This window comes from Pipra filicauda, unplaced genomic scaffold (assembly GCF_003945595.2).
Source record: "Pipra filicauda isolate LSUMZ 115617 unplaced genomic scaffold, ASM394559v2 scaffold259_size1095435_pilon, whole genome shotgun sequence".
In the NCBI taxonomy this organism is placed as follows: Eukaryota; Metazoa; Chordata; class Aves; order Passeriformes; family Pipridae; genus Pipra; species Pipra filicauda.
Window position 1 is genome coordinate 908,629 of NW_024104375.1, and position 22,846 is coordinate 931,474.

Consider the following 22,846-nt stretch of genomic DNA (forward strand, 5'->3'; position numbering starts at 1 on the left):
AGGTTTGCCTTAGACCTCAGGTTCTCAGTTGAACAACCTTCCATAAATTCCACACCACATCCCATTACCCAGGTGTCCCACTCCACCACCCAATGTGCAAACTGTAGATGAAGAAGTCATGAGAACATAGGCCCTTCCCTGGCAGGTGCATCATGCCTGCTGCTTCATCCTCACCTCTCAGCTCCAATTCCCTCTTAGTGGCACTCCAAGCTCTGTGTTCCCAGCCTATCTTCCCTAGCTCCATAAATACTTACCTCTTGGCCCACATATCCTTAGGCATCTTCCTCTTCCCTCTCTGACTCTTTCTGCCCTCCAATTTGCACAACACTGTTGGACGACATGCTGAGAGGTTTCTTTCCCAACAGATGGGCTCACAAACAGGGAGTGAGGAAGGTGATGGAGGAGCAGCAGCTCCCTAGCCATAGGGTATCCATACACATTCACAGCAACGGGTTGCACCATGCCTATATCATTACGGGTTAAAAGCCTTCTTGAAACAAAAGCTATTATTTCTTATAATTTGTTTCTGTTGTGTTTTTAGGCTCCCTGAACAATAAAGGGCCAATATGCAAGATACCATGCCTAAAATATTAATTCTAAGTCATCTAATGATAACATTTCTGAAGATAAAACAGATTCCCTTCCCTCAGTATATGACCACCCTACGTCCCCATATACAGGTGTTTTCACTTGGTCACTGGTGATTGAGGAAGCAGATTACATCTTTCAAAAGGTTGATATTTACTTTCTAATTTACACTGCATAAATGGGATTTCAATCATCAGCCACTAGGTGTTTTAGTGACATCAAAATATTGTTCATCAGGAATGGAAAGAAAAACAACAAGGAATTGCATCCAAAGGATTGATTTACCTTAGGCTAGCATTGCACTTCTACTTAATCAAAATATGCTATAAGAGGGGAAAATAAGTGTCTACAACACAATTAAGAAAAATAACCTCAATTTGTTGCTCACAAATATTTTTTAAAAAATCTACCCCTTATGCCAGCATTTTGGCTCACTGTGTCTACTCCTCTGTCATTAATGCTCTCTGCCGTAAGCACAACTCCTAGCTGGGGATTCCAACGCGTATGGGAGCTAGGATAAGATTCCAGATCTCAGTTGTGCTGGCATGAAGATAGGTCTCCTCAGTGATAGAGAAGACAATATCCTAGGGAGACTGGAATTAGTCCTATTCCACACAATTCAATCCAAGATGTAAGGCATATCAAGAAGCAAGTAATTACCAGCTAATGGCTGTGGATGGAAATGTAACATGGATCAGCAGCCTAAGCATTTCATGACAAGTGACAAGACAGCTTGAGAAAAGGGGGATTTTTTCCAAAAGGATGAAAGGTGTCAAGAGCAAAGAAAAAAGGGTTACCTCTTCAGTTTGGGAGGGGCTGATTCTAGGCATTGGAGATACTTGTGGTGTTTTCAGCTGTGTACTGTTGCTGTCTGGAACAAGCTCTCTGTGGATTGACTGAATATGGTTTTGGAGTTCACTTTCTGATTCAAACTTAACATTGCAACTAGAACATCGAGTCTTCAGTCCCCCTGCCTTGCTTTTGTTCTCAATGGAACTCAAGTTCTCACTTTGGCCCATGCCTTGTCTGTTACTGCTTGAAGGGATGTTGACACTTGGACTACCACTTTTACTGAGATTAACACAGCTAGCACACAGACCATATGGCAGACCGTTGATGTCAAGTTTCACTAAATCCTGTTTTGAGCGGAATTCCTTCAGGCAAGACGCACACTTGTACAGTTTCTGGAGATGCTGTGTGCGTCCCGTAGACTGCACGGCAGAACCGTTTCCAGTCTTCTGCATATGGAACGTGCCATGGATTTTCAGTTCCAGCGTGGAGGTCACTGTCTGCATGCACACCACACAGCGGAACCCTGTCAAGGAGTTCCTCAGGTCAGGGTGCATTTGACAATGCTCTAAAAATTCCTCCTCACTCTGGAGGGGCATCTTGCAAATCCTGCAGTTTCCAGTGTCCAGGCTCTTACTATGTGTGACCTTATGTTCAGTAAGAGTCAGAAGAGACGGAAACCGCTCGCCACAGATTGGGCACATATAGTGTTTCACTGGTCCCAAGTGTGTCTGCATGTGTTCTCGGAGCCCATTTTCAGAAAAGAATGTTCGAGAACACACATTACACTTGTAATTCCCTTTAATGAGTTCGGCCTTTTTCTTCACTATGGCACTTTCTCCAGGTCGAATGTTGTGGTCTCGAAGCTGGTGGTTTTGCAAGAGAGTCTCCATTGTGTAAGCTGCTCCGCAAATGTCACAGCCATACATAGGCTCAGATGTGTCCACATCTTCTTCACTGCCATCGTGGCTGTTATGGGACTCCTGGCTATTTGTCAACAAGGTCTGGAGTTCCACTTCCTCTTTCTGAACTTGCTCAGATGCCCCATTGGTTCCACAGTTTGGAGTTTTTGTTTCAAAAACACAATGCTTTTCCCTTAAGTGCTTTTCCAGCAAGATGATAGCATGGAAAGCTTTGCTGCAGAACTTGCAGTTGTACTTCTTGCTGTGCGTAGTGATGTGACACTGCAGCTCCACTTCTGTACCAAACGACTCACCACAGAAGATGCACTTGTGTACTTTGCCTTGGTTCTCCAGGTGGTTATGTTTCACATGAAGCTGTAGGTCAGTCTCATTGCGGAAATCCCAGTTGCAAGATGTACATCTGTATACTTTCTTTTCATTACTGTGCTTCACAGCCAAGTGTAGCTGAATGGAGACCTTGGAGTCAAAAACCTCTTGGCACAAGGTGCAGCGGAAGAACACGAATGTATGCATGTCCAGTAGGTGCTTCTGCAAGTCATCCACAGAAGTGAACTGCTTGTCACAGCTTTCACAGATGTAGTAGGTTGAGGTGATCATGAAATGAATGGTAACATGCTTCAGTAGAGACTCCTGATTTGGAAATTCCTTGTTGCACTGAGGGCAGGTCAGTTTTGGCAGGACAGTGTCAAGATGTGTTTTCAAATGAGTCTGAAAACCATCCAAGGAAGTATACTTAGCACCACACTGATTACAAATATATTCCCCTGCAGGACGAGGAGGAGCACCTCCGACTGCCTGCATCATCTTTAAAGAGGTCTGCTCAATGGTTACAGGAGATAATGGACTCATGGCTCTGGACTTTTTTCCATTGTGGATGTAATTCAGCGCCAAAGGAATGTTCTTATGGTTCTCCTTGATATGCTTGTTCAGTTTAAGAACACTATTAAATATTGGAGAATTTGTACAATAAGAACAAGAATACACTTCCACCACTGGATCTTTTGGGGTTCCAAGCACAGGGGAACCAAAACGGGAACTGCTAAGATCACAATGGACTTGTCTAATATGCTCTTCCAGAGAAGAATCTGTAAGAAATCCCATGTAGCAATGGGGACAAAAGAACGCATTACTGTCCTTAGCAGCAGGGTTGGCAAATCCATGAGAACAGCGGATATGTTCCTGAAGGGTGTTGAGGTCATTGAACACTTCAGAGCAGAAGTTGCACTGGTACACCATGGCAGGCATGGTAGAAACAATCAGTGCTGGGTCTGGAGCTTCATGGACTTGCTTAAGATGTTCATTCAGATTGTAGAGAGATGGCAATACCTCCAAACAGTACTGACAGATATGGGCTTGTTCGGGTTTATCTAAATGCATAGTTTTCAGGTGTATCTGCAAAACTGCAAGGCTGGAAAATAACTGTTTGTTGCAATAAATGCAGCTATAAGTAACTTTTGCTTGTTTACTCGAAGGACCAGTGATATCTGGCACTTGCTGAGCTGCCCGCTTCCTTCCACGCCCTTTTGGTATAGGAGGAGCCGTTTCCACCATTGTTGAACTATCCACTGAGAGATTCGAATCTGGAGTAGTGCTAGATACTGAGGTGTACCCCACAGTTACCAAAGATGGGCTGTTGCTGTGGTTGCACGACTCTGGTTGCTGGTGACTGTCCATGTGGCTGTACAGCTCCTCCACAGTATGAAAGTTCTCAGAGCAAATGCTGCATGAATTCTTCTTCTCACCATTATGAACCTGCTCCATGTGATTTACCAGGGACGTTTCCTCTACAAAGAGTTCATGACAGTAAACACACTGAAGAGCAGATCGATCTTCATTAGGGGAACACTCAGGGTGACATTCTGCAATGTGCTTCTGAAGATCTTCAGGAAAATCAAAGCCTTCTTCACATTGACTGCATTTCTGAGTGTCTTTCATTTTCCAGTCCTCCATCCGGGAAGCGGACTGAGAGCCATCTTTGTTCCTCTCGTGAACCTGCATGTGTCCATGCAGTGAACTAGATGACAGGAATCCACGTCTACAAATGGCACACTTATATGGCTTGTTGGACGTATGAGTCTTTAAGTGAATTTTAAGATGATCACTCCTTGAGAATGCTGCATCACACTCACTGCAGTGATATTTTTTGTCTCCCGTATGAAGCTTTATGTGGCGGTCCCTGCTCCGTTTGTGTTTGAAGAGACGACTGCAGTATGTGCACTTGAAAGGGAGCTTGTCACTGTGACTTTGCTCGTGGTGTTTTAAGTAGCTGAGGCGGCTGAACGACTTGTCACAGAACTGGCATGGATAGGGCAACCCTGGGCCTCCTTCCTCTTCACCAAAATCACAGCCTTCTCCATGGCTCGGGGAAGTCTGGTCCTTGCTGGAAGGCGATGATGCTGGCCATGAGCAAGAGGGGTCATCCTCAACATCCACTCCGTCTGAAATGAGAAAGAAACACACCCACAAGCTTAATCCCAACAGTTCAAAGGAGAAAATGCATATGAATAACACAGGTCTGCTAGTCCTAAATAGCTAAAACATATTAAACTCAGACTAGGATATTTCCTACAATGCTATCCAACAGTTTCAAGACTACATTTATTTTTATCATACTGTAAAACATTAAAAGTTATTAAATAGTTCTATGCCTATATTAACTTTTTATTGCTTTTTTTATCATTCTTTCTGAATTACAGGATATGTATTATACATTGACAATTTTATTAAAATGCAGATTTTAATATATTTAATGTTTCTTTTGTATCCATTGCAAAATTATTTGCATATTATGTGAGCATCTGAAGAGTCAAAGGAAAGGAGAAATATTACAGGAATGATTTAAAATTAATATAGTCAACTCACATGCCTAATATTTAATGAAAAGATTCCCCGTTTGCCACACGTTTGTGGGATTTTTTCCCCTTGAAGTTGATTCTGAACACAGAAATCTTTAAAGGCTGTTTCTGAGAGAGACTTAGGTGTTATTCTAAACAATAATAGGAAAAATTACAGGGGAGGAACAGGACAACAATATAAACAGTGATGTTTTCCTCCAATAAGTGCAACCAGATTTCTCCAATAATGACACAATTCAGTTACTGAGAGCTGGCAGCTGGATCATTAAATGTTCAAAACAAACTAACAAACTAACAGCCAGGATCAAGGAAAATAAGAAAGTGTCACAAGGGTCAGTTGTGAACTGCATTTTTTTTTCCTTTTTAAGTTCAAGAGGTTGCCCACCATTTCTTCCTTTTTGCAAAGGCCTCAGCCAACTGAACTTCCTCAGTCCAGCAGAACCTGTACTGTGAAGTGATCACAGACAAAGCAACTTGTAAAAAACTGGAAACAGGAAAAATGATAAATGTTTATGGTAAAAGCTGAAAGATTTATGAGTTACAAGGAAAAGACAAAACAGAAATGCTAGCCAGATAATAAACTGACTAGCTATCTGTGGTATTACCTCATCTCTACACAGGGCAAGTTGTAACTATTTTTTTCAACAGATGTGCTGTATAGCTTTTGCATCTTCTGTTTTAAATGCAGATTACACTACTGCAATGATCCTACTTATCTTAACCTAAAACTTCTTTAAAAATATTAAAAGAATGCTTGAAAGACCACATCAAATTCTTCTATTCCTTTCCAGGGGCAATGCTTGGATTTTCTTTTTTCCCTTTTAAAAATAAAACTGCCTACAGTAAGACTTCAGAAAAAGACAGGATAAACCCCTTGAAAAATATCTTTCTTAAGGTATTCTTGCAAAGCAGTAAGTTTCTTAACATCTTCAGCCTTCTCTCAAGAAATTTACTACAACAACACAAAAGTTAGAGCTGGCCTATATTATACAAACAAATTCCAAGCCTGCTTACTTTAAGGTAAAGAGATTTTACTAGATTATCAACCTCTTGCTTATCCACGGGAAACAGATGAGGATTCATTCCTTTCCTGCATCTAGAAACTGATGACAACGCCATCTCACTATCAATGCCAGATGGCAACCATCTAACTCTGAAAAAACAACCAAACAGCATTGCTGGATGCCTGCCCATTGACACAATGCTTTTCAGGATAAGTTGGAAATTGCATGGGTTTTTATCCTCTTGTTTACATCTTGGAGAAGAGGGTTTCACAAATTACACACACCTTTCCCACACAGACACGATATGTATCTGTAATTACCTGCATACAAATCTGCATTAATTGTATATACTTAAATAACAAAATCAAACTCTGGCCTGAGTGCTATGTTTTTGAACTGAAAACAAAGCTGTTTGGTTTTTTTAAGATAAAAATTGAAAAATAAAAATCCTCCCTTCCAGTAAAAGTACTGTCATCTGCTAAAATGCTTCCCAGTGTACTGAAGCCAAGTTCCAAATAAAATCAATCAGGTGAGTTTTTAAGTTGATACATTAATGACTGCAACATGCATAGGAGACTTTTAATGTAAATCTGTGTACTGCCTTTTCAAATTGCCAGGTTTGAATCTAAAACTCGAAATTATCAAAACAGTGGAACAAGCATTTGCAAAAAAATATGTAAACGTTTCCTACAGTTTTAAATTTTATTTTAAATGCATCTTTCCAACTAGGTCTTTTAAACTGGGAAAACCTTTTGTCCTTTAAAAATCCAATATATTTCTGACATACGACCACTGCTGGCAGATAAACAGGAATTTATGTCAAGCAACTGAGTGAAGAAAAATAGTCTGTGACCGCCTAGGCAACATATTTTGTAACCAAATTTAGTATTAAAATGTATATCCTACGGAGAAATGATATATTATTCTATAAAGCTTTAGAGGAATATATAGGAAGTGTTATAAATACTGCCCCATCACTGATACAGTAGTAAATCACTTCCTTTTTGTGGAAGTTTTACCTATTATACAACTATTCCTCCTGGGTCGTGGATCTCAGCAGACTGTTGGGCTGGCAGCAGGGTCAGGATCAAGCATGGAGTGTGACCATGGCATAAGCCCCTTTCCCCCACCCAATTCTCCTTGTTTGCTTGGGGATCTCTTCTCAGCTTTTATACAAGGGTAAGGAAAGCAGAGGGGAACAGTGAAACTACAGCACAGAGATGGTTCTTACTTTCCAACTGGCAAATATAAATGTGTGTCACTTTGTCATTGCATTTTTTAATCTGAGCCCATAATAATTCTACAGAGCAATTCTGTTTGTGCAAAAAGGAGAAGAGCAAACCACTTACAAGTCTGACTTCTGTTCCTTTAACTTGAGATGTGAAAATCTTTCAATCTCTCAGAGCTACAGTAGAACCAGCAAGGCAGGGGGAATTCCACACAGTGGAGGACAACAGGATTTTCCTGAGTACGAGCCTAACAATGCAGCCAATATGCTTTCCCGGCTCTCCCTCCAAGCCCGGCGTGGCGGAGCTGAGGGAGAGTTGGTGTGGAAGGGGCCCTGGTGGCTGGCCACTGCGCTCCGGAAGGGGGGCCCCTGGGCTGCGCTCACACGGAGGGTTTCAAAGCTGAGCCTGTCAGCTCTCAGTGACCCACAGAAGGACTTTTGAAACTGTCCTTTTGCAACAAGGGAAATGTTTTGTTGCAGTGACTTTTGCTGTGCAGACTCCAACCTGAACACTGGGAACATTGTGTGCAGTGGACTAACATGCCAGGTGAGTTCAGGGGCTGTCTAGGAATGCATCTGGAGACAGCAACCAAGAAGGAAACCTGGACTAAGGGTAACTCGTGCTACAGCAGGACATGAGTGATGGCAATGTCTGTCCTGTCATCTCCCCACCCTTTCCCACAACGATGCTGTCCCATAAAATTAAGGTGCAACTATTAAGAGCATCTCTCTCAAAATGTCAGTGAAGTGCAACTTCATGTGCAAGCATAAGGTGAGCAGACCTGGGCCCTCAAAGCTATGGCAGAGGAGCTGAACAGAAGGACCCTGCAGCAAACCAGAGGCTCGGAATGCAGACTCCATTCCTACTTTCCCAGGGGAGCTTACCACAGAGCCAGCTCTGTGTTGGAGGTAAAGTTTGACCTGCTGTCAGGGTAAAGGGCTTCAAACCCCTTTTTGCCTATCACTCTCATAGAAAATACAGTTTGCTGCTACTCTGCACACAGCTGCCTGTATATAAATCTGCAGACACCTACATACTGAGCTATAAGTCAACATTACAAATACTGATCTTTAATGTTATAACAAGCTGTTTTAAAATACTCTGGACCAAATTCAGATGCACACATACAAGTCCCCAGGAGTGGTACATATCTATGTGAGGGTAGAATAGGGCTCCAGGTATTTGACAGAGTGTTTATGGAGTTTTAAAATATATTTTCTCTATTGACCTTTTTTTTTTTCCTTCAGCACTCACTAAGTGCTACTTACTGTAAATGCCTTTTTTGTGTTACGGCAAGTATTCTGAGTTTCAATGTGATGCACTTAACATGTCCACGTAAATTTTTAATTTTTGGAACCAGTCACTTCACACTCGCTGACTCTAAGAAAGCTCTAGCACTCACAACCCAAAAACTTTGCAGAAAATAAGCTACAAGGCCTAAAAGTCTATTTAAAGATGCAAATGTGTGTGAATAGTTAGTGCAGATGTTTTTCTACACCAACTGTACTTGCTGAGTTTCACCATTTCCATAAAGCACATTAAAACAAGTGTGTGAACACTCTGAGATGAAAGTACCAAGCACTCCTGAGACTTCCAGTGGAAAGTAGAGCTGCCTGACTTTTCTCCAAGCAGACAGGAATGCCCATGATTCAGCAGCCTGAGTAAATAAAAGAGGTCCTTATTTCCTAATTTTGCTGGCTGGCCACACTGCAGCAGTCTCTGTGCTGCTGCCAAAGGGGATGCAAAACTGGAACTACACCCAGCAGCTGAAGGACTGTCTTTGTTAGCCAGCCAGCCCTTCCTGACCATCTTCTGGCAACAAAACTACCGTATCCTGCAAGGAAGACCTCCATCTCAAGCTTGATAATTCTCTAGTCTGTCTAATAGGACAAAACAACAAATTTTGCCTGGTCTGTGTCAGAGGAGGACAGCTGGAAACTCAGTTAGTAGCAGAGTAACACCTGTTCGGTCGTATTGATGGGGGAAAGTGCTCACTAACAGAAAAGTGAAGCAATACCAGAAGGAGTTATCCCACAAAAGGGGGGGATGGAGGAAGCATCAGAGCACAAAAGCACCTCTGTGGAGTTAGCAGCCAGCTACTCATGTGCCAACTCCAGTAGACGTGAGGTCTTAAAAGTGGTCTTATCCCTAGTACTGCCGACTGGATTAACAGAACCGCTTCAGAAAGACGTTACTGAGTCACCAGGAAGGTCTATGACATACACATGCTTTAGCTGGAGTACGCTTCAGGGCACTTGCTTTACCATGGCTTATTTTTCTGTATGACTTAAATATGTTTTTGCTTCCACTAGACAAATGGCCACATTCCTAAAGCAAATGTCAGCTAACCTCTGTGTGCCATAATACATAGGGCTCCTCTGACAGAACAGAGTTTACAAATAAGAACAAATTAATATTTCCAATATCCTGTAAGCAGCAGTTTCCCATTTTCCCCATTCTGCTGCTCAAGTAACTGGGGCACAGACAAACTGGAGCACTTTGCCTCAGGTTACAAATGTAATCTGTGTAAAGGAGGAAACAGAACTTGCATCTCTCTGGTCTGAGCCATTCCTGCAAGAAAAATTCTCTATCCCCCTGAAACACAGTGCTGGCAAAATGCCTAAGCTGCTGGACTCGACCAAAGAGAAAGCCCAGCAGTTTAGCTGGACAGACACCCCCAGCTTTGGGTCCTGCTGATATGTTCTCGCTAGTTTGCCCCCGTAATGGTAACAGCAGACTGGTCACAGAGCTATCCCCCAGGACCTCATCTGAAGCACTAAATAGCAAGGTTTCTTTAACAGGTACAAAATAACAAGTTACATAGGATGGTAACAGACACTAAGAATGAAATATCAAGTATACCAGGCAGCAACACATAAACCCATGTACTCTCTATTGCCACAGGCATATGGATTGTGAATGCACATGTATGCGTTTATGCACTGGATTGCTATGTAGTTATTATTTGTTGTCCCACTACCAGCCAAAAACCTGTTTATATGCCAGTGCACAGACATACATGCGCTCATACACATCTATTGAAAACTCGTAAAACAAAAAGCTTTGTTAATTTACCACATGGCTACGAGGTAGAATTTGATTTGTAAGAAAGGAAGGACTACATAGCAAGTAGGTAGTTCAGTTAACTGGATGCATGATAAGGCTCCACAGTTTTAAATCCTTGCATTTTTGTGCAGGTAATTGAGTGGAGTGGTTATTATATATCATATAGTTTACTTGTAATGGCTGTTTCAGGTTTTAGCGCTGGCCACATTTTATGTTATTACCACCACTAATTGTCTGCAGGGCTACCTTGAAAATGAGATAAGGAATCTTAGGGGAATATGCAGGTGTGAATAAATAGTAAATGAAGAGGTTAGATATTGCTGAAATAAAACAATATTGTACTGTGTGCTGAATATATCTAAATAACTAGAAGATCAAAGGACAGTGTTTAAGGATTAACATGACTTCAGTGACAGCCTAACATACATGTCATGAAGCAAACTATAGTTTTGAAGCTTTTAATAGAATTAGCAGATAGTACTAGACTCTAAAGTAACTTTAAATAAAATATACATTATTACATAACATTGCCTGTTTACTTTCAATAGAAATGTACACAGTTTTGGAAAAGCTGAAACTTTAATATAATCATCACATTTTTTTCACATCAGTGACCCCACATTAAACTCACTCATTTGTCTCATAACTTATTAAATGGCTTGAAAACTAATACTCTGTAATGGGCATTCAAAAGAGAAATGTGAACTTTAAAAATTATTTATAATTTACAGATGTTTTTTAAAATCTATCAATATTTCAAAACTGCTCTGGGAGCATCAATTAAACGCATTAACAGTTAGATTACTGGGAGAGAAACATACAGGGGTTCCTGACCAAAAGAACTGAGACAGCTGGTAGGGAGGTTTCCCCATTTTAAATTTCATAACCAGAGGAAAGGCAGCTCCCAGAAACAACAAATAAGTCACTTTAATACCTCACAGGAAAAACCTGCTTGCTTTTATAAAATGCTTTTAATGCCTACATAAGTAGTTAACATTCCTGTATTGCTCTCCTAAGGTAACCTAAGCCTCCAGTTCCATTATGTCTTCTTCAGAAGACATATTACTGTTACATATGTAGAGAGGAGCATAAATGTTTTCCTTGATTGTTGCTTAAAGTTCATTTGAACAGACGGAGCCCAATGAATTCCATTTTCTGCAGCCAAATTAAAGAAAATGCAAGCAGTTCACATTCTGCTCCACCTTTCAAATCATACACAAAACCCAATTTGCAACTAGAAGAAAACAGAGCTACCCTTTGCTTGTTTGAGGAGGCTGGTATTTTGTGCCTCTGTAGTCAAAGAGAAAGAATAAGTAATTTTCCACAGTCCTGTACATATAACTAATGACAGTCACCATCCTCACAGCTTATTATACTGCTTTACATAATTGGGAATCGCATGTCACACAATTAATTTACAGGGGTTGTTTAGTTGTGACTATACAAGCACTAAACGATCCAAATTAGCTCATTTGTCCACTGCTTAAATGTGACAAACACATTTACACTGTAGTTCTTCCGCCATTAAGTTGCTGTTTCTTTCAGTTGTTGTTTTTGTTTGTTTGTACAATATGAGTCAGAGACCACCAGGCTTGTTCCATCTGAAGGTAGGGTCAGAAAAAAACACCCTGAGAATAATTACATTTAGAATCAAGATAATGGCAGAGCAAAAGCCCATTCAACTACTCCAGCAAACTTGCACATAAAAATGATTTCCTAAGAACCTGTATATTAACAACCTCATGTATTCAGTGATTCAGTCAATCAGGTCTTTGCTAGAGAATAATTATTATAATTTGTTGTGCTGATAACAGTATTTGTTTTGCTTATTAAGAACAGCAAATGGCTAGGGGATAACAGTTCAGGGTTCCTCACTGGACTCCAGTATTTTCTTCTGCATTCTGCTTTCACTGGGTCATGCTCTCCCCAGGCAACACCATGAACAGGACCAAAAGCCCCCCCTCTCCAATCTTCCCCCATGTTGCAGCTCCTTTTGAAAGCATCAGATACAGCAGCCCCTGTAACACAGTCCCAATCAAACTTTCCAGTGACATGGAGGCACTAAAATGAATTGACTGTTTCTTTCTTTCTTTTCGAGGTCACAATGTAAGGAGTGTGTCTTAAGTCAGAGAAATGTCATTCTTTCTCTTTCCTTCCCAAAATCAAGTGGTCCAGAAGATCAGACCCTGAGAGCTGAAGGAGACCCTGCTGCACAGCTGCCCTCCAAGTCCCCATTCCCACACAGCTGCAGGGCCCTGCAGGGAGAAGGGCAGGCTGTCAAAAGCTCCCTAGCTGGAGGCTCAGACAAAAGATGGAGCCCCTGGGCAGATTTGCAGGTAGAAACCCCTGAGATGTCAAGCACTGCCTTGGGTCCTGATTTGAGTATTTCCCTTCTTTCAGTTAATCTAGAGTTTAATCATGAAGGTCTGCAGAGACTGCTGTTGGTGTACCTTACACTCGGATGCCTTCCCCTGTTTTTTATAATGTATGCCTGTCTGTCCCACTTGTGCCTACATTCCAACCACCCCAATTCATTGCTTCATTGCCTCTAGATCAGAACACCAACAGCAAGACACAGTTTGGAGAAGGCTAAACTAGGACAAAGAAAAGAAGGAAGGCAATATGTGGAGAAGCAAAAGAAAGGAATATAGGATAGAGAGAAAGAAGGGAGTAAATAATTGCATCTGAAAGAAACCCAGGCAAAGATATCTGAAATTTTTTTCAAGGAAATGGAAAGTAAAAGGAAATTAAGATCAAGCAAAAGCAGTGCAGGTAGTTAACACTTTCAAAAACACATCAGTGTTATTTTACAGTGTGTTAGAATTAAATACAGTAAATAAACACAGAACTGCTTATTTCTCAGAATGACAGAAATGTGGTGGCGGTCTTATTTACACAGGTGAAAACTCCTGGACCTAGATCTGCAAAGGAACCTAGGTGTCTCCAGGAGCCTAAGAAGCAAAGAAAGCAGGATTCATGGGGCCCTGGGGGGGGAACCAGGAAAAGGTCTGCAACCTCGCAGCTTGGGCACTCAGCTGGGAGAGGGGAGTACTGGGCTCTTTATACATTAAAGAGGCACCGGATAAAACCAAAAATAAACTTAAGCTGAGTTCCAGACTGCAAGAACCCCTGGACTAAATGAGTGTCCTTCTCAGAAGGTTAACAAGTTCCTTCTCAAATGTGCTCCTACCAGCCCTATGAATAGGATACTCTTTCCCTCATCAAGCCCAGCTTCCAGGAGACGAGACCTCCGCACAACCGAAGACCCTCTGCTCAGAGGCAGGAAACGTGGCTTTGAATCCCCTCAGGATGTTCAGGAAACTGAATCAAGACATCATGCCATTTAATACTTTACCTACTTGGCCCCTATGCAGGGAAGACAGGAACACAGCATTTTCTGCTGAAAGTGCCCAACAAGTTCTGGGCTTAGTACAATGCTCTCCATGCAGCTAATCAAAGGCATTACTAATCAAAGGCAATGGGTACCCAGATGCTCACACTACAATGGTTTGCACAGACTACCAAACCACAGCAACCTGAGAAACTTTTCATGAAAAGAAGAGGTGCCTACCAAACTGGGGCAAACTCAGGGAGCTAAGTTTTGGATAACCAATTCTATTTAGCTTCTTATAGTCCCTCCACATCCCATTTTAGGCTCTCTTCTTTTAGATCTGGCTGTTGTGCTGCACAGATGTGCTGCACAGCTGTTAAAAAAGATGTCCTGGAGCAAAGGTAACCTTGATTTTTAAACTAAGTCAGTGTTCAGGACGGCAGACAAATGCTTACGCCCACTCCAGTGCAGCACAGTGACACTGGGGGTAGCATGTCTTTTCAATGTAGTCAAAGTGTTGCATAAGACAGTCCTTTCTCCCTGACCCTTATTTTCCCCAGCTTGCTTGTATGGGAACATGTGTGGACGTCTGTGCCATGGGACAGGCATTGCTTGGCAGATGTACATAGTTTCCTCTAAAATACAGGCAGTCTAGCCTGTAAGGGGAACCTAATGAATTTCCCAGTTCAAAATGGTCAGAAGACCAAATCCTACTATGAAGCTGTCACATGTAAACTGCCACACCTACCATCTTCCTATCTTGCAGAACATCACTCTGTGTGGAATTCTGCAAGGTAAGAGTTGCGTTTGAAATATATATTTATGCTTTTTTCGGTCCTCTCATGTTAATATAGGTTTATTTGGGTGATCAAATTGTAAAAAAAGGTGAAATTCCTTCCAAACGGCAGATTTTCCCTTCTCTTCTGCAGAATTCCCATTCTACAAAGCCTGCTGAAACTCATGATTAACTGTCTGAAATAGAGGTCTCTTTAAAAATAAAGAGATATCCACTTTGTTAAAGACTGTATCTAAAACAACCCTTTGTAGCTTCCTCAGTGTAGAATGAAAGCCCAATGTTAAATACAGTAAATTAAGCCTTCTGCTGTCAGAGCTGGAAATAAGAGTAGAGCAGAATAGTGGCTGGATTTGAAATGATTCTTTTTTTTTTTTTATTGTCTTCATTTACATCCTGTCTAAGGTCTTCTGAGGAGCTCAAGGTGTCTTATCTCTGGTTACCAGGGGGTATTTTGCAGTCAAAGCAGTTAACGTACTTTCTCTCTCTCTTTTTTAAGACCATCTTATCTTATCAGACAGATCTCTTCAGGCTGAGGAGAACCCATACTTATCAGCTGCTGTACACTGTATTGACAGCTCAGTGCTGCGAGGGACAAATGAAAGCTTAGGGCAGAAAAAGATCAGTTAACCTGTTCCACTCTCAGTTTAGACTAATCTTTGGTTTGTCTAACTTCAGGAAACACTGCACATTTTTCTCCGTTTACTTGGACAACAGAGGTGCACAATCGCATCATTGGTTGCTAAATCCAGTGCACAGGTACAGGCACCCTAATAATAATCCCCAAGGCAGTCTGCCTGTTGACTTGTAAATGCCAGCAGCACTCTGCTAACCTCCAGCAACTCCTTCTCCAGGTGGCCTCAGAGGCAGTGGGCTGTTCTGGGAGCACCTGAAAGTTGCTGGGATCACCCAGTAGGCAAAAACTAAGGGCTGCACAGACTTGAAATTTGTGAACCAGCCTTCCCTCAGAGCAAGGGGAAGTATGCACACTAAGGGCCAGAAAAGGAAAGTAATCTAAATAATCTCTAGTAATCTAAAGAAAGTCTAAATGTAATGAGGATGAAGGTGAACCTGAAGAGCATCCTGCAAGCCTGCAAGCCTTTACAGCATGCTGTGATTGGTAACTAAGAGCAGTCAGGCCTGCTAACTGGGATCTCTAGAAAATACACAGGACAGATTTCTCACCACAAAAAAAGACATAGATGGCAAGATTCCTCTTGTCCTTTTACTGATGTCATGAGAAGCGAACCAGGTCTAAAAAGTTACAGCTGCTGGTACTGAAAAATCATTCACCATAATTTCAGGTAGAAAAACATTCAGTTGTAGATTGAGCCATGTGCCGGTCCTGCTTTCTACTTTTTTATGTTTATTTTTTCCCTCCCTTTTGTGTCCAAACACTCCATGAGCACTTTTTTTATTAGTGATAACCCCAGACTTTCCCTGCAGAGAAGGTTCACTATTAATTGCCCATTATCTTGGTGTGTCAGCACAAAGGAGAGGGGAAGAAATTCTCATCCAAATGGTTTCACCTCCCTCTCTTGAGAGTGATGCCCTTGTCAGGGCATTAAAGACATGAAAACCTGCCACTTATCAGAATTGTGTTTGAATCGAACTACTGTCCTTGAAAACAGTAGACACCAGATACCATCAAAATAAGCCACATTGGCAGATCCTGTTCCACTGTGACTTAGGCAACCTTTATACAGCTTAGATACACACTTGTAACTGTGCATGATCGGTAACATCATAGCCATAGTTTCAGATAAGTAAGGCATGTTCTTTTCCATTTTATAAAACAATAAGCATATTAAAAATAGCAACTGCTAGAATGAAGAAAAGTTGGCTAGCATCTATGTTAAGTCTCTAGATACCATATTAAAATGTGGGATAGTAGTATGTACAGATTTTTTGAAACGAGATGGGAGCAGAAGGCAGAAGATACATATGACATTTTTTATGAAACAGTTTGGAAGACTTCGACAGTTTAAATAAGCCTAAGGACACACTTGAATGTAAACTCATTGCTGAACCAAATCATAAAATTTTTTAATTACTTCACACCACCAAATCTTAACCAAACATAATTCAAACCTATCAAAATGTTGAATTTGCTTGCTAGAATGAAACAATATTTCAAAGGAGTCTTTAACAAGTCTATTAACCTGATCAGAAATGAAAACAAAAAACCAAACCCCAAAAAACTTAAGTTATTTCCACAGCAGCAGAGCTTTTGTCTTTTTTGGACAATAAATGACTGCCCTCACTTTTCACAATTTAAAGTGACAAAGAGAGAGGGAAAAAAATAGAAAAAAGTTACGTTCTGCTTTCAACAAGTAAACAAGTGTACAAATTAATTCAGAGAGCTGTAATTTTGAAAATTTTCTATGTTTAATGTGCACTGCAGTTAAACTACTTTTTCTGTACAAATTAATTTACTGCATCAGTGATCGATGTTTATGTTTAGGCAATTTTATTTCTCAGTATGGTAAAATTAGACCTAATAGTTGCAACCTGTTATGTCCAATCTGTCACTGAAATTCAAATTGCCTTTTTCCTATTATTCAAGGAGCAATTTGGAGGAATTAAAGCCATCTAAAACCAGAAGACAAACAATTCTCAGTAAGGACTCAATAGCCTGTGTCATCAACCTGCTCTAGAAAGTGGTGGTCCTTCCTTGGCAGTACCATTGCTACCATTTCCTCCGGTCAGAACGTTTGCAGCCTGAAATGCCACAGAAGGCGCAAATGTCTGAAAACAGCAGAGCATTGTGCCACTCCTTGAAGGGAATGTTAGGACAGGATAGATTTTGAAGTAACAGAAATAGCATTAACAGCTAACAGAAAGATCATTCTCTCTATTCTCTAACTGCTGATGTTCAGATATTTTCAATTAGCCATCCATGTATCTACAGAAAATAGATTTTGTTCTTCAACTGGGACAAGTTAGTTATTGCCATCTTGTTCTTGTCAGTGAAGCACTCAGCTCGTACCGAAAACCACTATTTATTGCTTCTAGTACTGAAATATACGTTTTGAACTCTGTTTACTACCCATTGCCTTATTTTTCCTCACTTCAAGTGAAATGGCTGTACTATCCAAAGCAGACTATTCCCATGAATCCCCTGAGGCTTCTAGAAGCCTAAAAGACTTTCACACATCTTCCAACGTATCTTATATATTTTGATCACATTTAAATTTCTAGATGGGATGCTGTATGCTGTTTCTGTTCTCATTTTTCTGTTCTATTCTTAAGAGCCTAACAATAATCCTCCTCACAATTAAGAAACAAACACTCACTATCTTTTCCCCTCTCACACATCTACCATTATCTTTAATTTTATTTTTTCTCTCTGTGTTTGTGTTTGGGAAGGACAGACTCATTTTTCTCACATACACAAAAAAAATACTTCGCTTTCCGAACACCAGCCTGCATACAAGTTTTTGGTCTTGTCGGTGACGGATGGAATAGAAACAGTGAGATGAGAGATAACGTTGATTTTGAGGAGATTTTGCATTTTTTCCAGTCATTTTGTTTTACATTCTTTCTTTCATCACTTTTAAAATCCCAAGTAGGCTCATTCCTTAGCAAGATTGTTCAGTTCATCAAGATGATTAATAATTTTACAACTAGGCTGTACTGATTAATGTGGATTAGCCAAGTGATTAATAATTATAATGTTTTGCAGGACCAAGCTGCCCTAAACATCTTGGTCTTTGACAGTATTTTACAAGTGGAACTTCCTTAGATGGATATGTAACTTCCTGGATTCCCAAGGCTCAGCAAAGTGGCATGGCCTTACCCCTGGGTTCACTCCCCCATTTTAGTGCTCATAAACCATTTTCAGATGACAATATTTGAACTAAGACCCTTGCTTTCTGTACAGCACTTGGCTGCTATTTCCTCTTCCTCCTAGTTGTTTGTTTCATTCCCCTGATTGATGTTATCAGACTTATCTCGATGTGAGGTAAAACACGCCTTTTTACTGATTCCTATACAGTTTCTAAAACAAAGACCTGAACTTCTGCTGATCCCTCGCCAGCCCTTGGCATAGCACAAATAACATCATCATTTACATGGGCTTGGGTACGTATATAACACTTAAATCATTTGTCCAAGGTGGAAAATAGACACCTTAATTCTAGTGCTTGAATTTGAAGCACAGACCATTGTATTCCACGATTACATTTACATCCTTCCTCCTGAAGTGGCCAATGAAGCAAATCACTATTTATCATCTATTGTACAAGATTTCCTGACTCTGCTTGTGTTTAGACTCCTGTTTTGCTGATACTGGACTTTACAGTATTGTCAGTCTCCAGAGGGGCATATAAAAGTACAATCTATTCCTACGACTGAATAGCAGGCTCTGTGTTAGGTAATGCATTGGCCAGTAGGCTGCACTTTCTTGCTAATTACAGTGGAAGTTTTCTCTTAAAGAAAACATGGCATAGCAAATGGCATGGAATCAGCTTGCTTTCTAATTGGAGCTTTCTTTTTAATTTTCTCAGTAATAAGTTTCCCCATAAACACTTTCTTCTATATTTAGATACTGGATTTAACCCTCATACAAAATAAGACACAATGATATATTTATTTGATCTTTTCTAAAGCACCAATTGGAAGCCAAGTAGCATAAAGAGCCAAATGTAAAACAGTAAAAGCAGAAAGCAAAATCTAATAGCATGTTACAATATGCTATACACACAGAATTCAAAAGGGACCTGCCAGCCCCAAAAGATTCAATTCCTGACTAGTTAGAGGAAAGAGAAAAACAAAAGGGTAGCAGATGCAAAAACAAAGGTAGGGAGCCCATAAAACAGTCATGGATAGGCCAACTGAAATAAACAGGGCTTGCAGCTTGCCTTAAAGGCAGCCAGCAAGGGGCTCTGGCAGGGAGTTCCACAACCGAGGACAAGAAACACTTGCCTTCAGCCTGTGCCTGACTCAGCCCAGGGAGAGAAAGCTGACTGTGTCCAACTGTGAGCAACTGCCAGACAGGGACATGGAGTGCAAGGCTCTGCCCAAGAACCAGGGAATTAAAATTTGAACAGCTACATGGACAGAGCTGTACTTTTTAATATATCAGCCTTCCACCCCAAAGAGGGTCCAGATGAATTTCAAGGGAAACAATTAGGAGCACATTACAGTAGTCTAGCCCAGATGACTGCAGTATGGTTTTTGTCCAAGATTAAGCAAACTGTTCAAATAAGTTGGAAATTCACCCCTAGGATGTAGAACTAGGGTCCTTCTTTCTGGGGAAGGAACAATGTTGGTCAATAATACTCCCAACAAGTATCCCGTGCTAGCCTGAAAATGTGTCTCCCCACATCCCAGAACACTTCCTGCTTCTTTATTTCAAGCCCATTAAAAAGGTAGCCTCAAGGTATATTGCCTAAATGTTTCTCCCCATTTTCCACAGCCTTATAGATGTTGTGCTACCACCAGTTTCACTCCTCTAAAGCATGTCTACTGGAGACATGTTACGTGCCTGCAAATATACTGCAGACCTCCTGTAAGCAAGCACAGCTCATAGCAGACCAAATGAAAATATCACATACTGCCATGTCTCCAGCCAGTTAATGGAACTGCAACCTCTAACTCCCCTGATATCTCACATCCCACATAAAGACAAAGAACAGAAAAAAACAAAACAAAACAAAACAAAACAGGAGATGTAGTGGAAGACTGCCTCATTGGGAAAAAAAGCAAATACTCATCTTGGAATAAGGTATTACCCATTTGGTCCAACCATTTAATTGCTCTTGGCCAGAAGCCAGTTTTGGGTTAGCTCTTCGGATAGCTGACAGGGTCTGCAGTCATGGGACAGGAGCCCTCACCCGCAACATGGACACAGCGGCAGCTTGAGGAGGGAAGAACTGGGGAGTGAAGGGTACACTAGGAGCATCCTGACCATCCGGAGGAGCCAGTAACAGCTGTTCCTGCCGAGCTACAGTCCCAACACAGGGTCACTTCAAAAAATTGGTAATCCAGGCAGAATCATGCTGTGGACTGGATCTGGCTTGCAGGACATTTTTTGCACTAGTCTGTATCAAGTCCAAAGCAAAAGCTCTTCTCTGACTTTTACTGAGGCAGAAAAAAAGCCTGTTTTATGGTTTTTTATCTCATGGGCATAAGCCCAATCAAAACAATCTGAAATGCAATCAAGACAATTATTTTTTTATTCCTTCTGATCCTAACATGACTGCAAAGGAGCCTGATAACCTTCCGGTCTGATCTTCATCTTCCTGGCAAAAAGGAATATGAACAACAGCAGAGCAGACAATTGCTGACTTTGTACCAATGTGCAGGCAGCCTATACTAACCAGGCAGCCTGTAACAGGAAACATTTCCAGGAATTTTACATGTGTTTTTATTACAGCAGGATCTGTTTTCTTGGTTTAATTCAGTCGTGAGCTCGGATTTTAGAATGCAGTGGTACAACATTCTGTCTGCTGCTTAGAGAGTGGGAGGGCTGAAGAAAGGCTGCATTCTCCTTGAATTTTCTACATAACTACTTGGCTTTTGTTCTTTGGCTCTAATGTCTGCTACTTCAGCCCAGGCTTACCATCCCCACATTGGACCACTTTACTTGCATGGAAAACTTCCAGATCTCTGCTGCTATTTGATACAAATTACTGCCCCTGAAATATTCTAATTTGCCGACCTCCTTCACAAATGAAAAACTGCATTCCTGTGAAGAGGCAGTTTGTACCACCTCAGACTGTCTTATGTGAGGTAAAGACAATAAGTGATCCTGACTTAGCTTTATCACGAGCTCCTACTCATATTACATGAAGAATTTAACCCTAAGTGACCATTTTCATAAGCTCAACTACATTAATTCCTTTCCCCATGTATTTAATTGCAAAAAAACTAATATTACTGTGTGTGGCAGGCATGATGTAGTGGTGATGTACTGAAAACACTGAGGAAACTTCTAGCAAGACATTTATATCAATGAAATATTAGCAGACACATCCAACAGACAGGGACTAGCAGAAACAGAATTGGCCTATCTTTTGAACACTAGGCTCTTTCAGTTAACTTAGGTCAAAGTACTGAAATACACTAAAATCCACAGTCTCAGAAGAAAATCCTGGCCCTGCTGAAGCCAATGGAATTTTTGCTATTAACTTTTAATGGGACGAGCATTTTAGCTTTGGTCTGGATCTGATTCGAGGTAGGGTTTAAGAAAATCAAACTTATTGCCTGGGAGTCTAGTGGTAATATTCAAAACGAATGAGCTATATTACTTGGGTTCATGAGGAAAATACAAAGTGAAAATTATGGTAACTTTTCAAGGTTTATTAACTCAAGTCCCATAGCCTCAAGGGGCTATCTCCATCTGCCCTATTTATATGTTACCATGACAGTTCTTGCTCTTCAGTACGTTACATTAAAAAAAGTCTTTGTATTGTAGAATTTTTTTAACTTCCCACAGAGAAGTATTTTCAACGAAAGCATACCGTGATTTTATTTTAAAATAATTAACTATAAAACATTTTTTTAACCAAGTACAAAACTTAAACATCAACTTGGATAAAATTCATTCTGAAGTGACTATTCGGAAAGCTAACATATATATGAAAAATATTGTTACGTGTAATTTCATATATACATAAAAATAAATAAAGGCAGATTCAAAATGAAAGCTTTCCCTTCTTCCACAAAGACCCTGAGATGTAAACCACATCTTTAACTAATTCCTGATAAAAAATAAATCTGTATTTCTGAAGTCACTCTTCCAGAAAACCTTGCAAGTTTAACTGAGCCACAGCTTGCATTCCAAAAGTGAGACCTCCTCCCAGGGACCACACTGCTCCTGGCTCTGTCCCTGTCAGCTGGCTGACTGGCTTGAGGTATCTCACAGGGTACAACTGCAGCATGACTGCATTGAAAGAGGGGGGTCTCTTGGCTGGCCCAGTAGTGTGATAAAGGAAATATAGATCTGAAAACAATATTTTTGATGACAGTAATGGTCAAACTTTACCTCTCCCATGGTTCAGCTAAAATGAGATGCACAGTGGTTCATTACATAGTAGGACGTCATGTCTTAGTGTGTTCAGGTGTAAGCAGAGCAATTTCTTAAACTGCACTTAATAGCCCTGTCACAGGCACAAGAACTACTTGCACATGGTCTGTAAAGAGCTGCTTGATCATATGGCATGGCTCCCCACTTCCAGATGTAACTGCCTTGAAGGCTAACCAGCACGCATTGTTTTGCTAATCCTACATTTCCTCATTAAGAGTTGCCACAAATATTTATGG

General features: G+C 40.8%; 1 protein-coding gene across 13 annotated transcripts in view; it reads right to left on the bottom strand.

The window, feature by feature from the left end:
• ZNF521 (zinc finger protein 521) overlaps positions 1-22,846 on the bottom strand; it is a 232,552-nt gene that overhangs the window by 134,632 nt on the left and 75,074 nt on the right. For all 13 annotated transcript variants that reach the window (XM_027715888.2, XM_027715886.2, XM_039382141.1 and 10 more), the window contains one exon: positions 1,386-4,738. In XM_027715888.2, the coding sequence (XP_027571689.1) occupies positions 1,386-4,738 (3,353 nt within the window). The remainder of the gene's footprint in view (positions 1-1,385; positions 4,739-22,846) is intronic.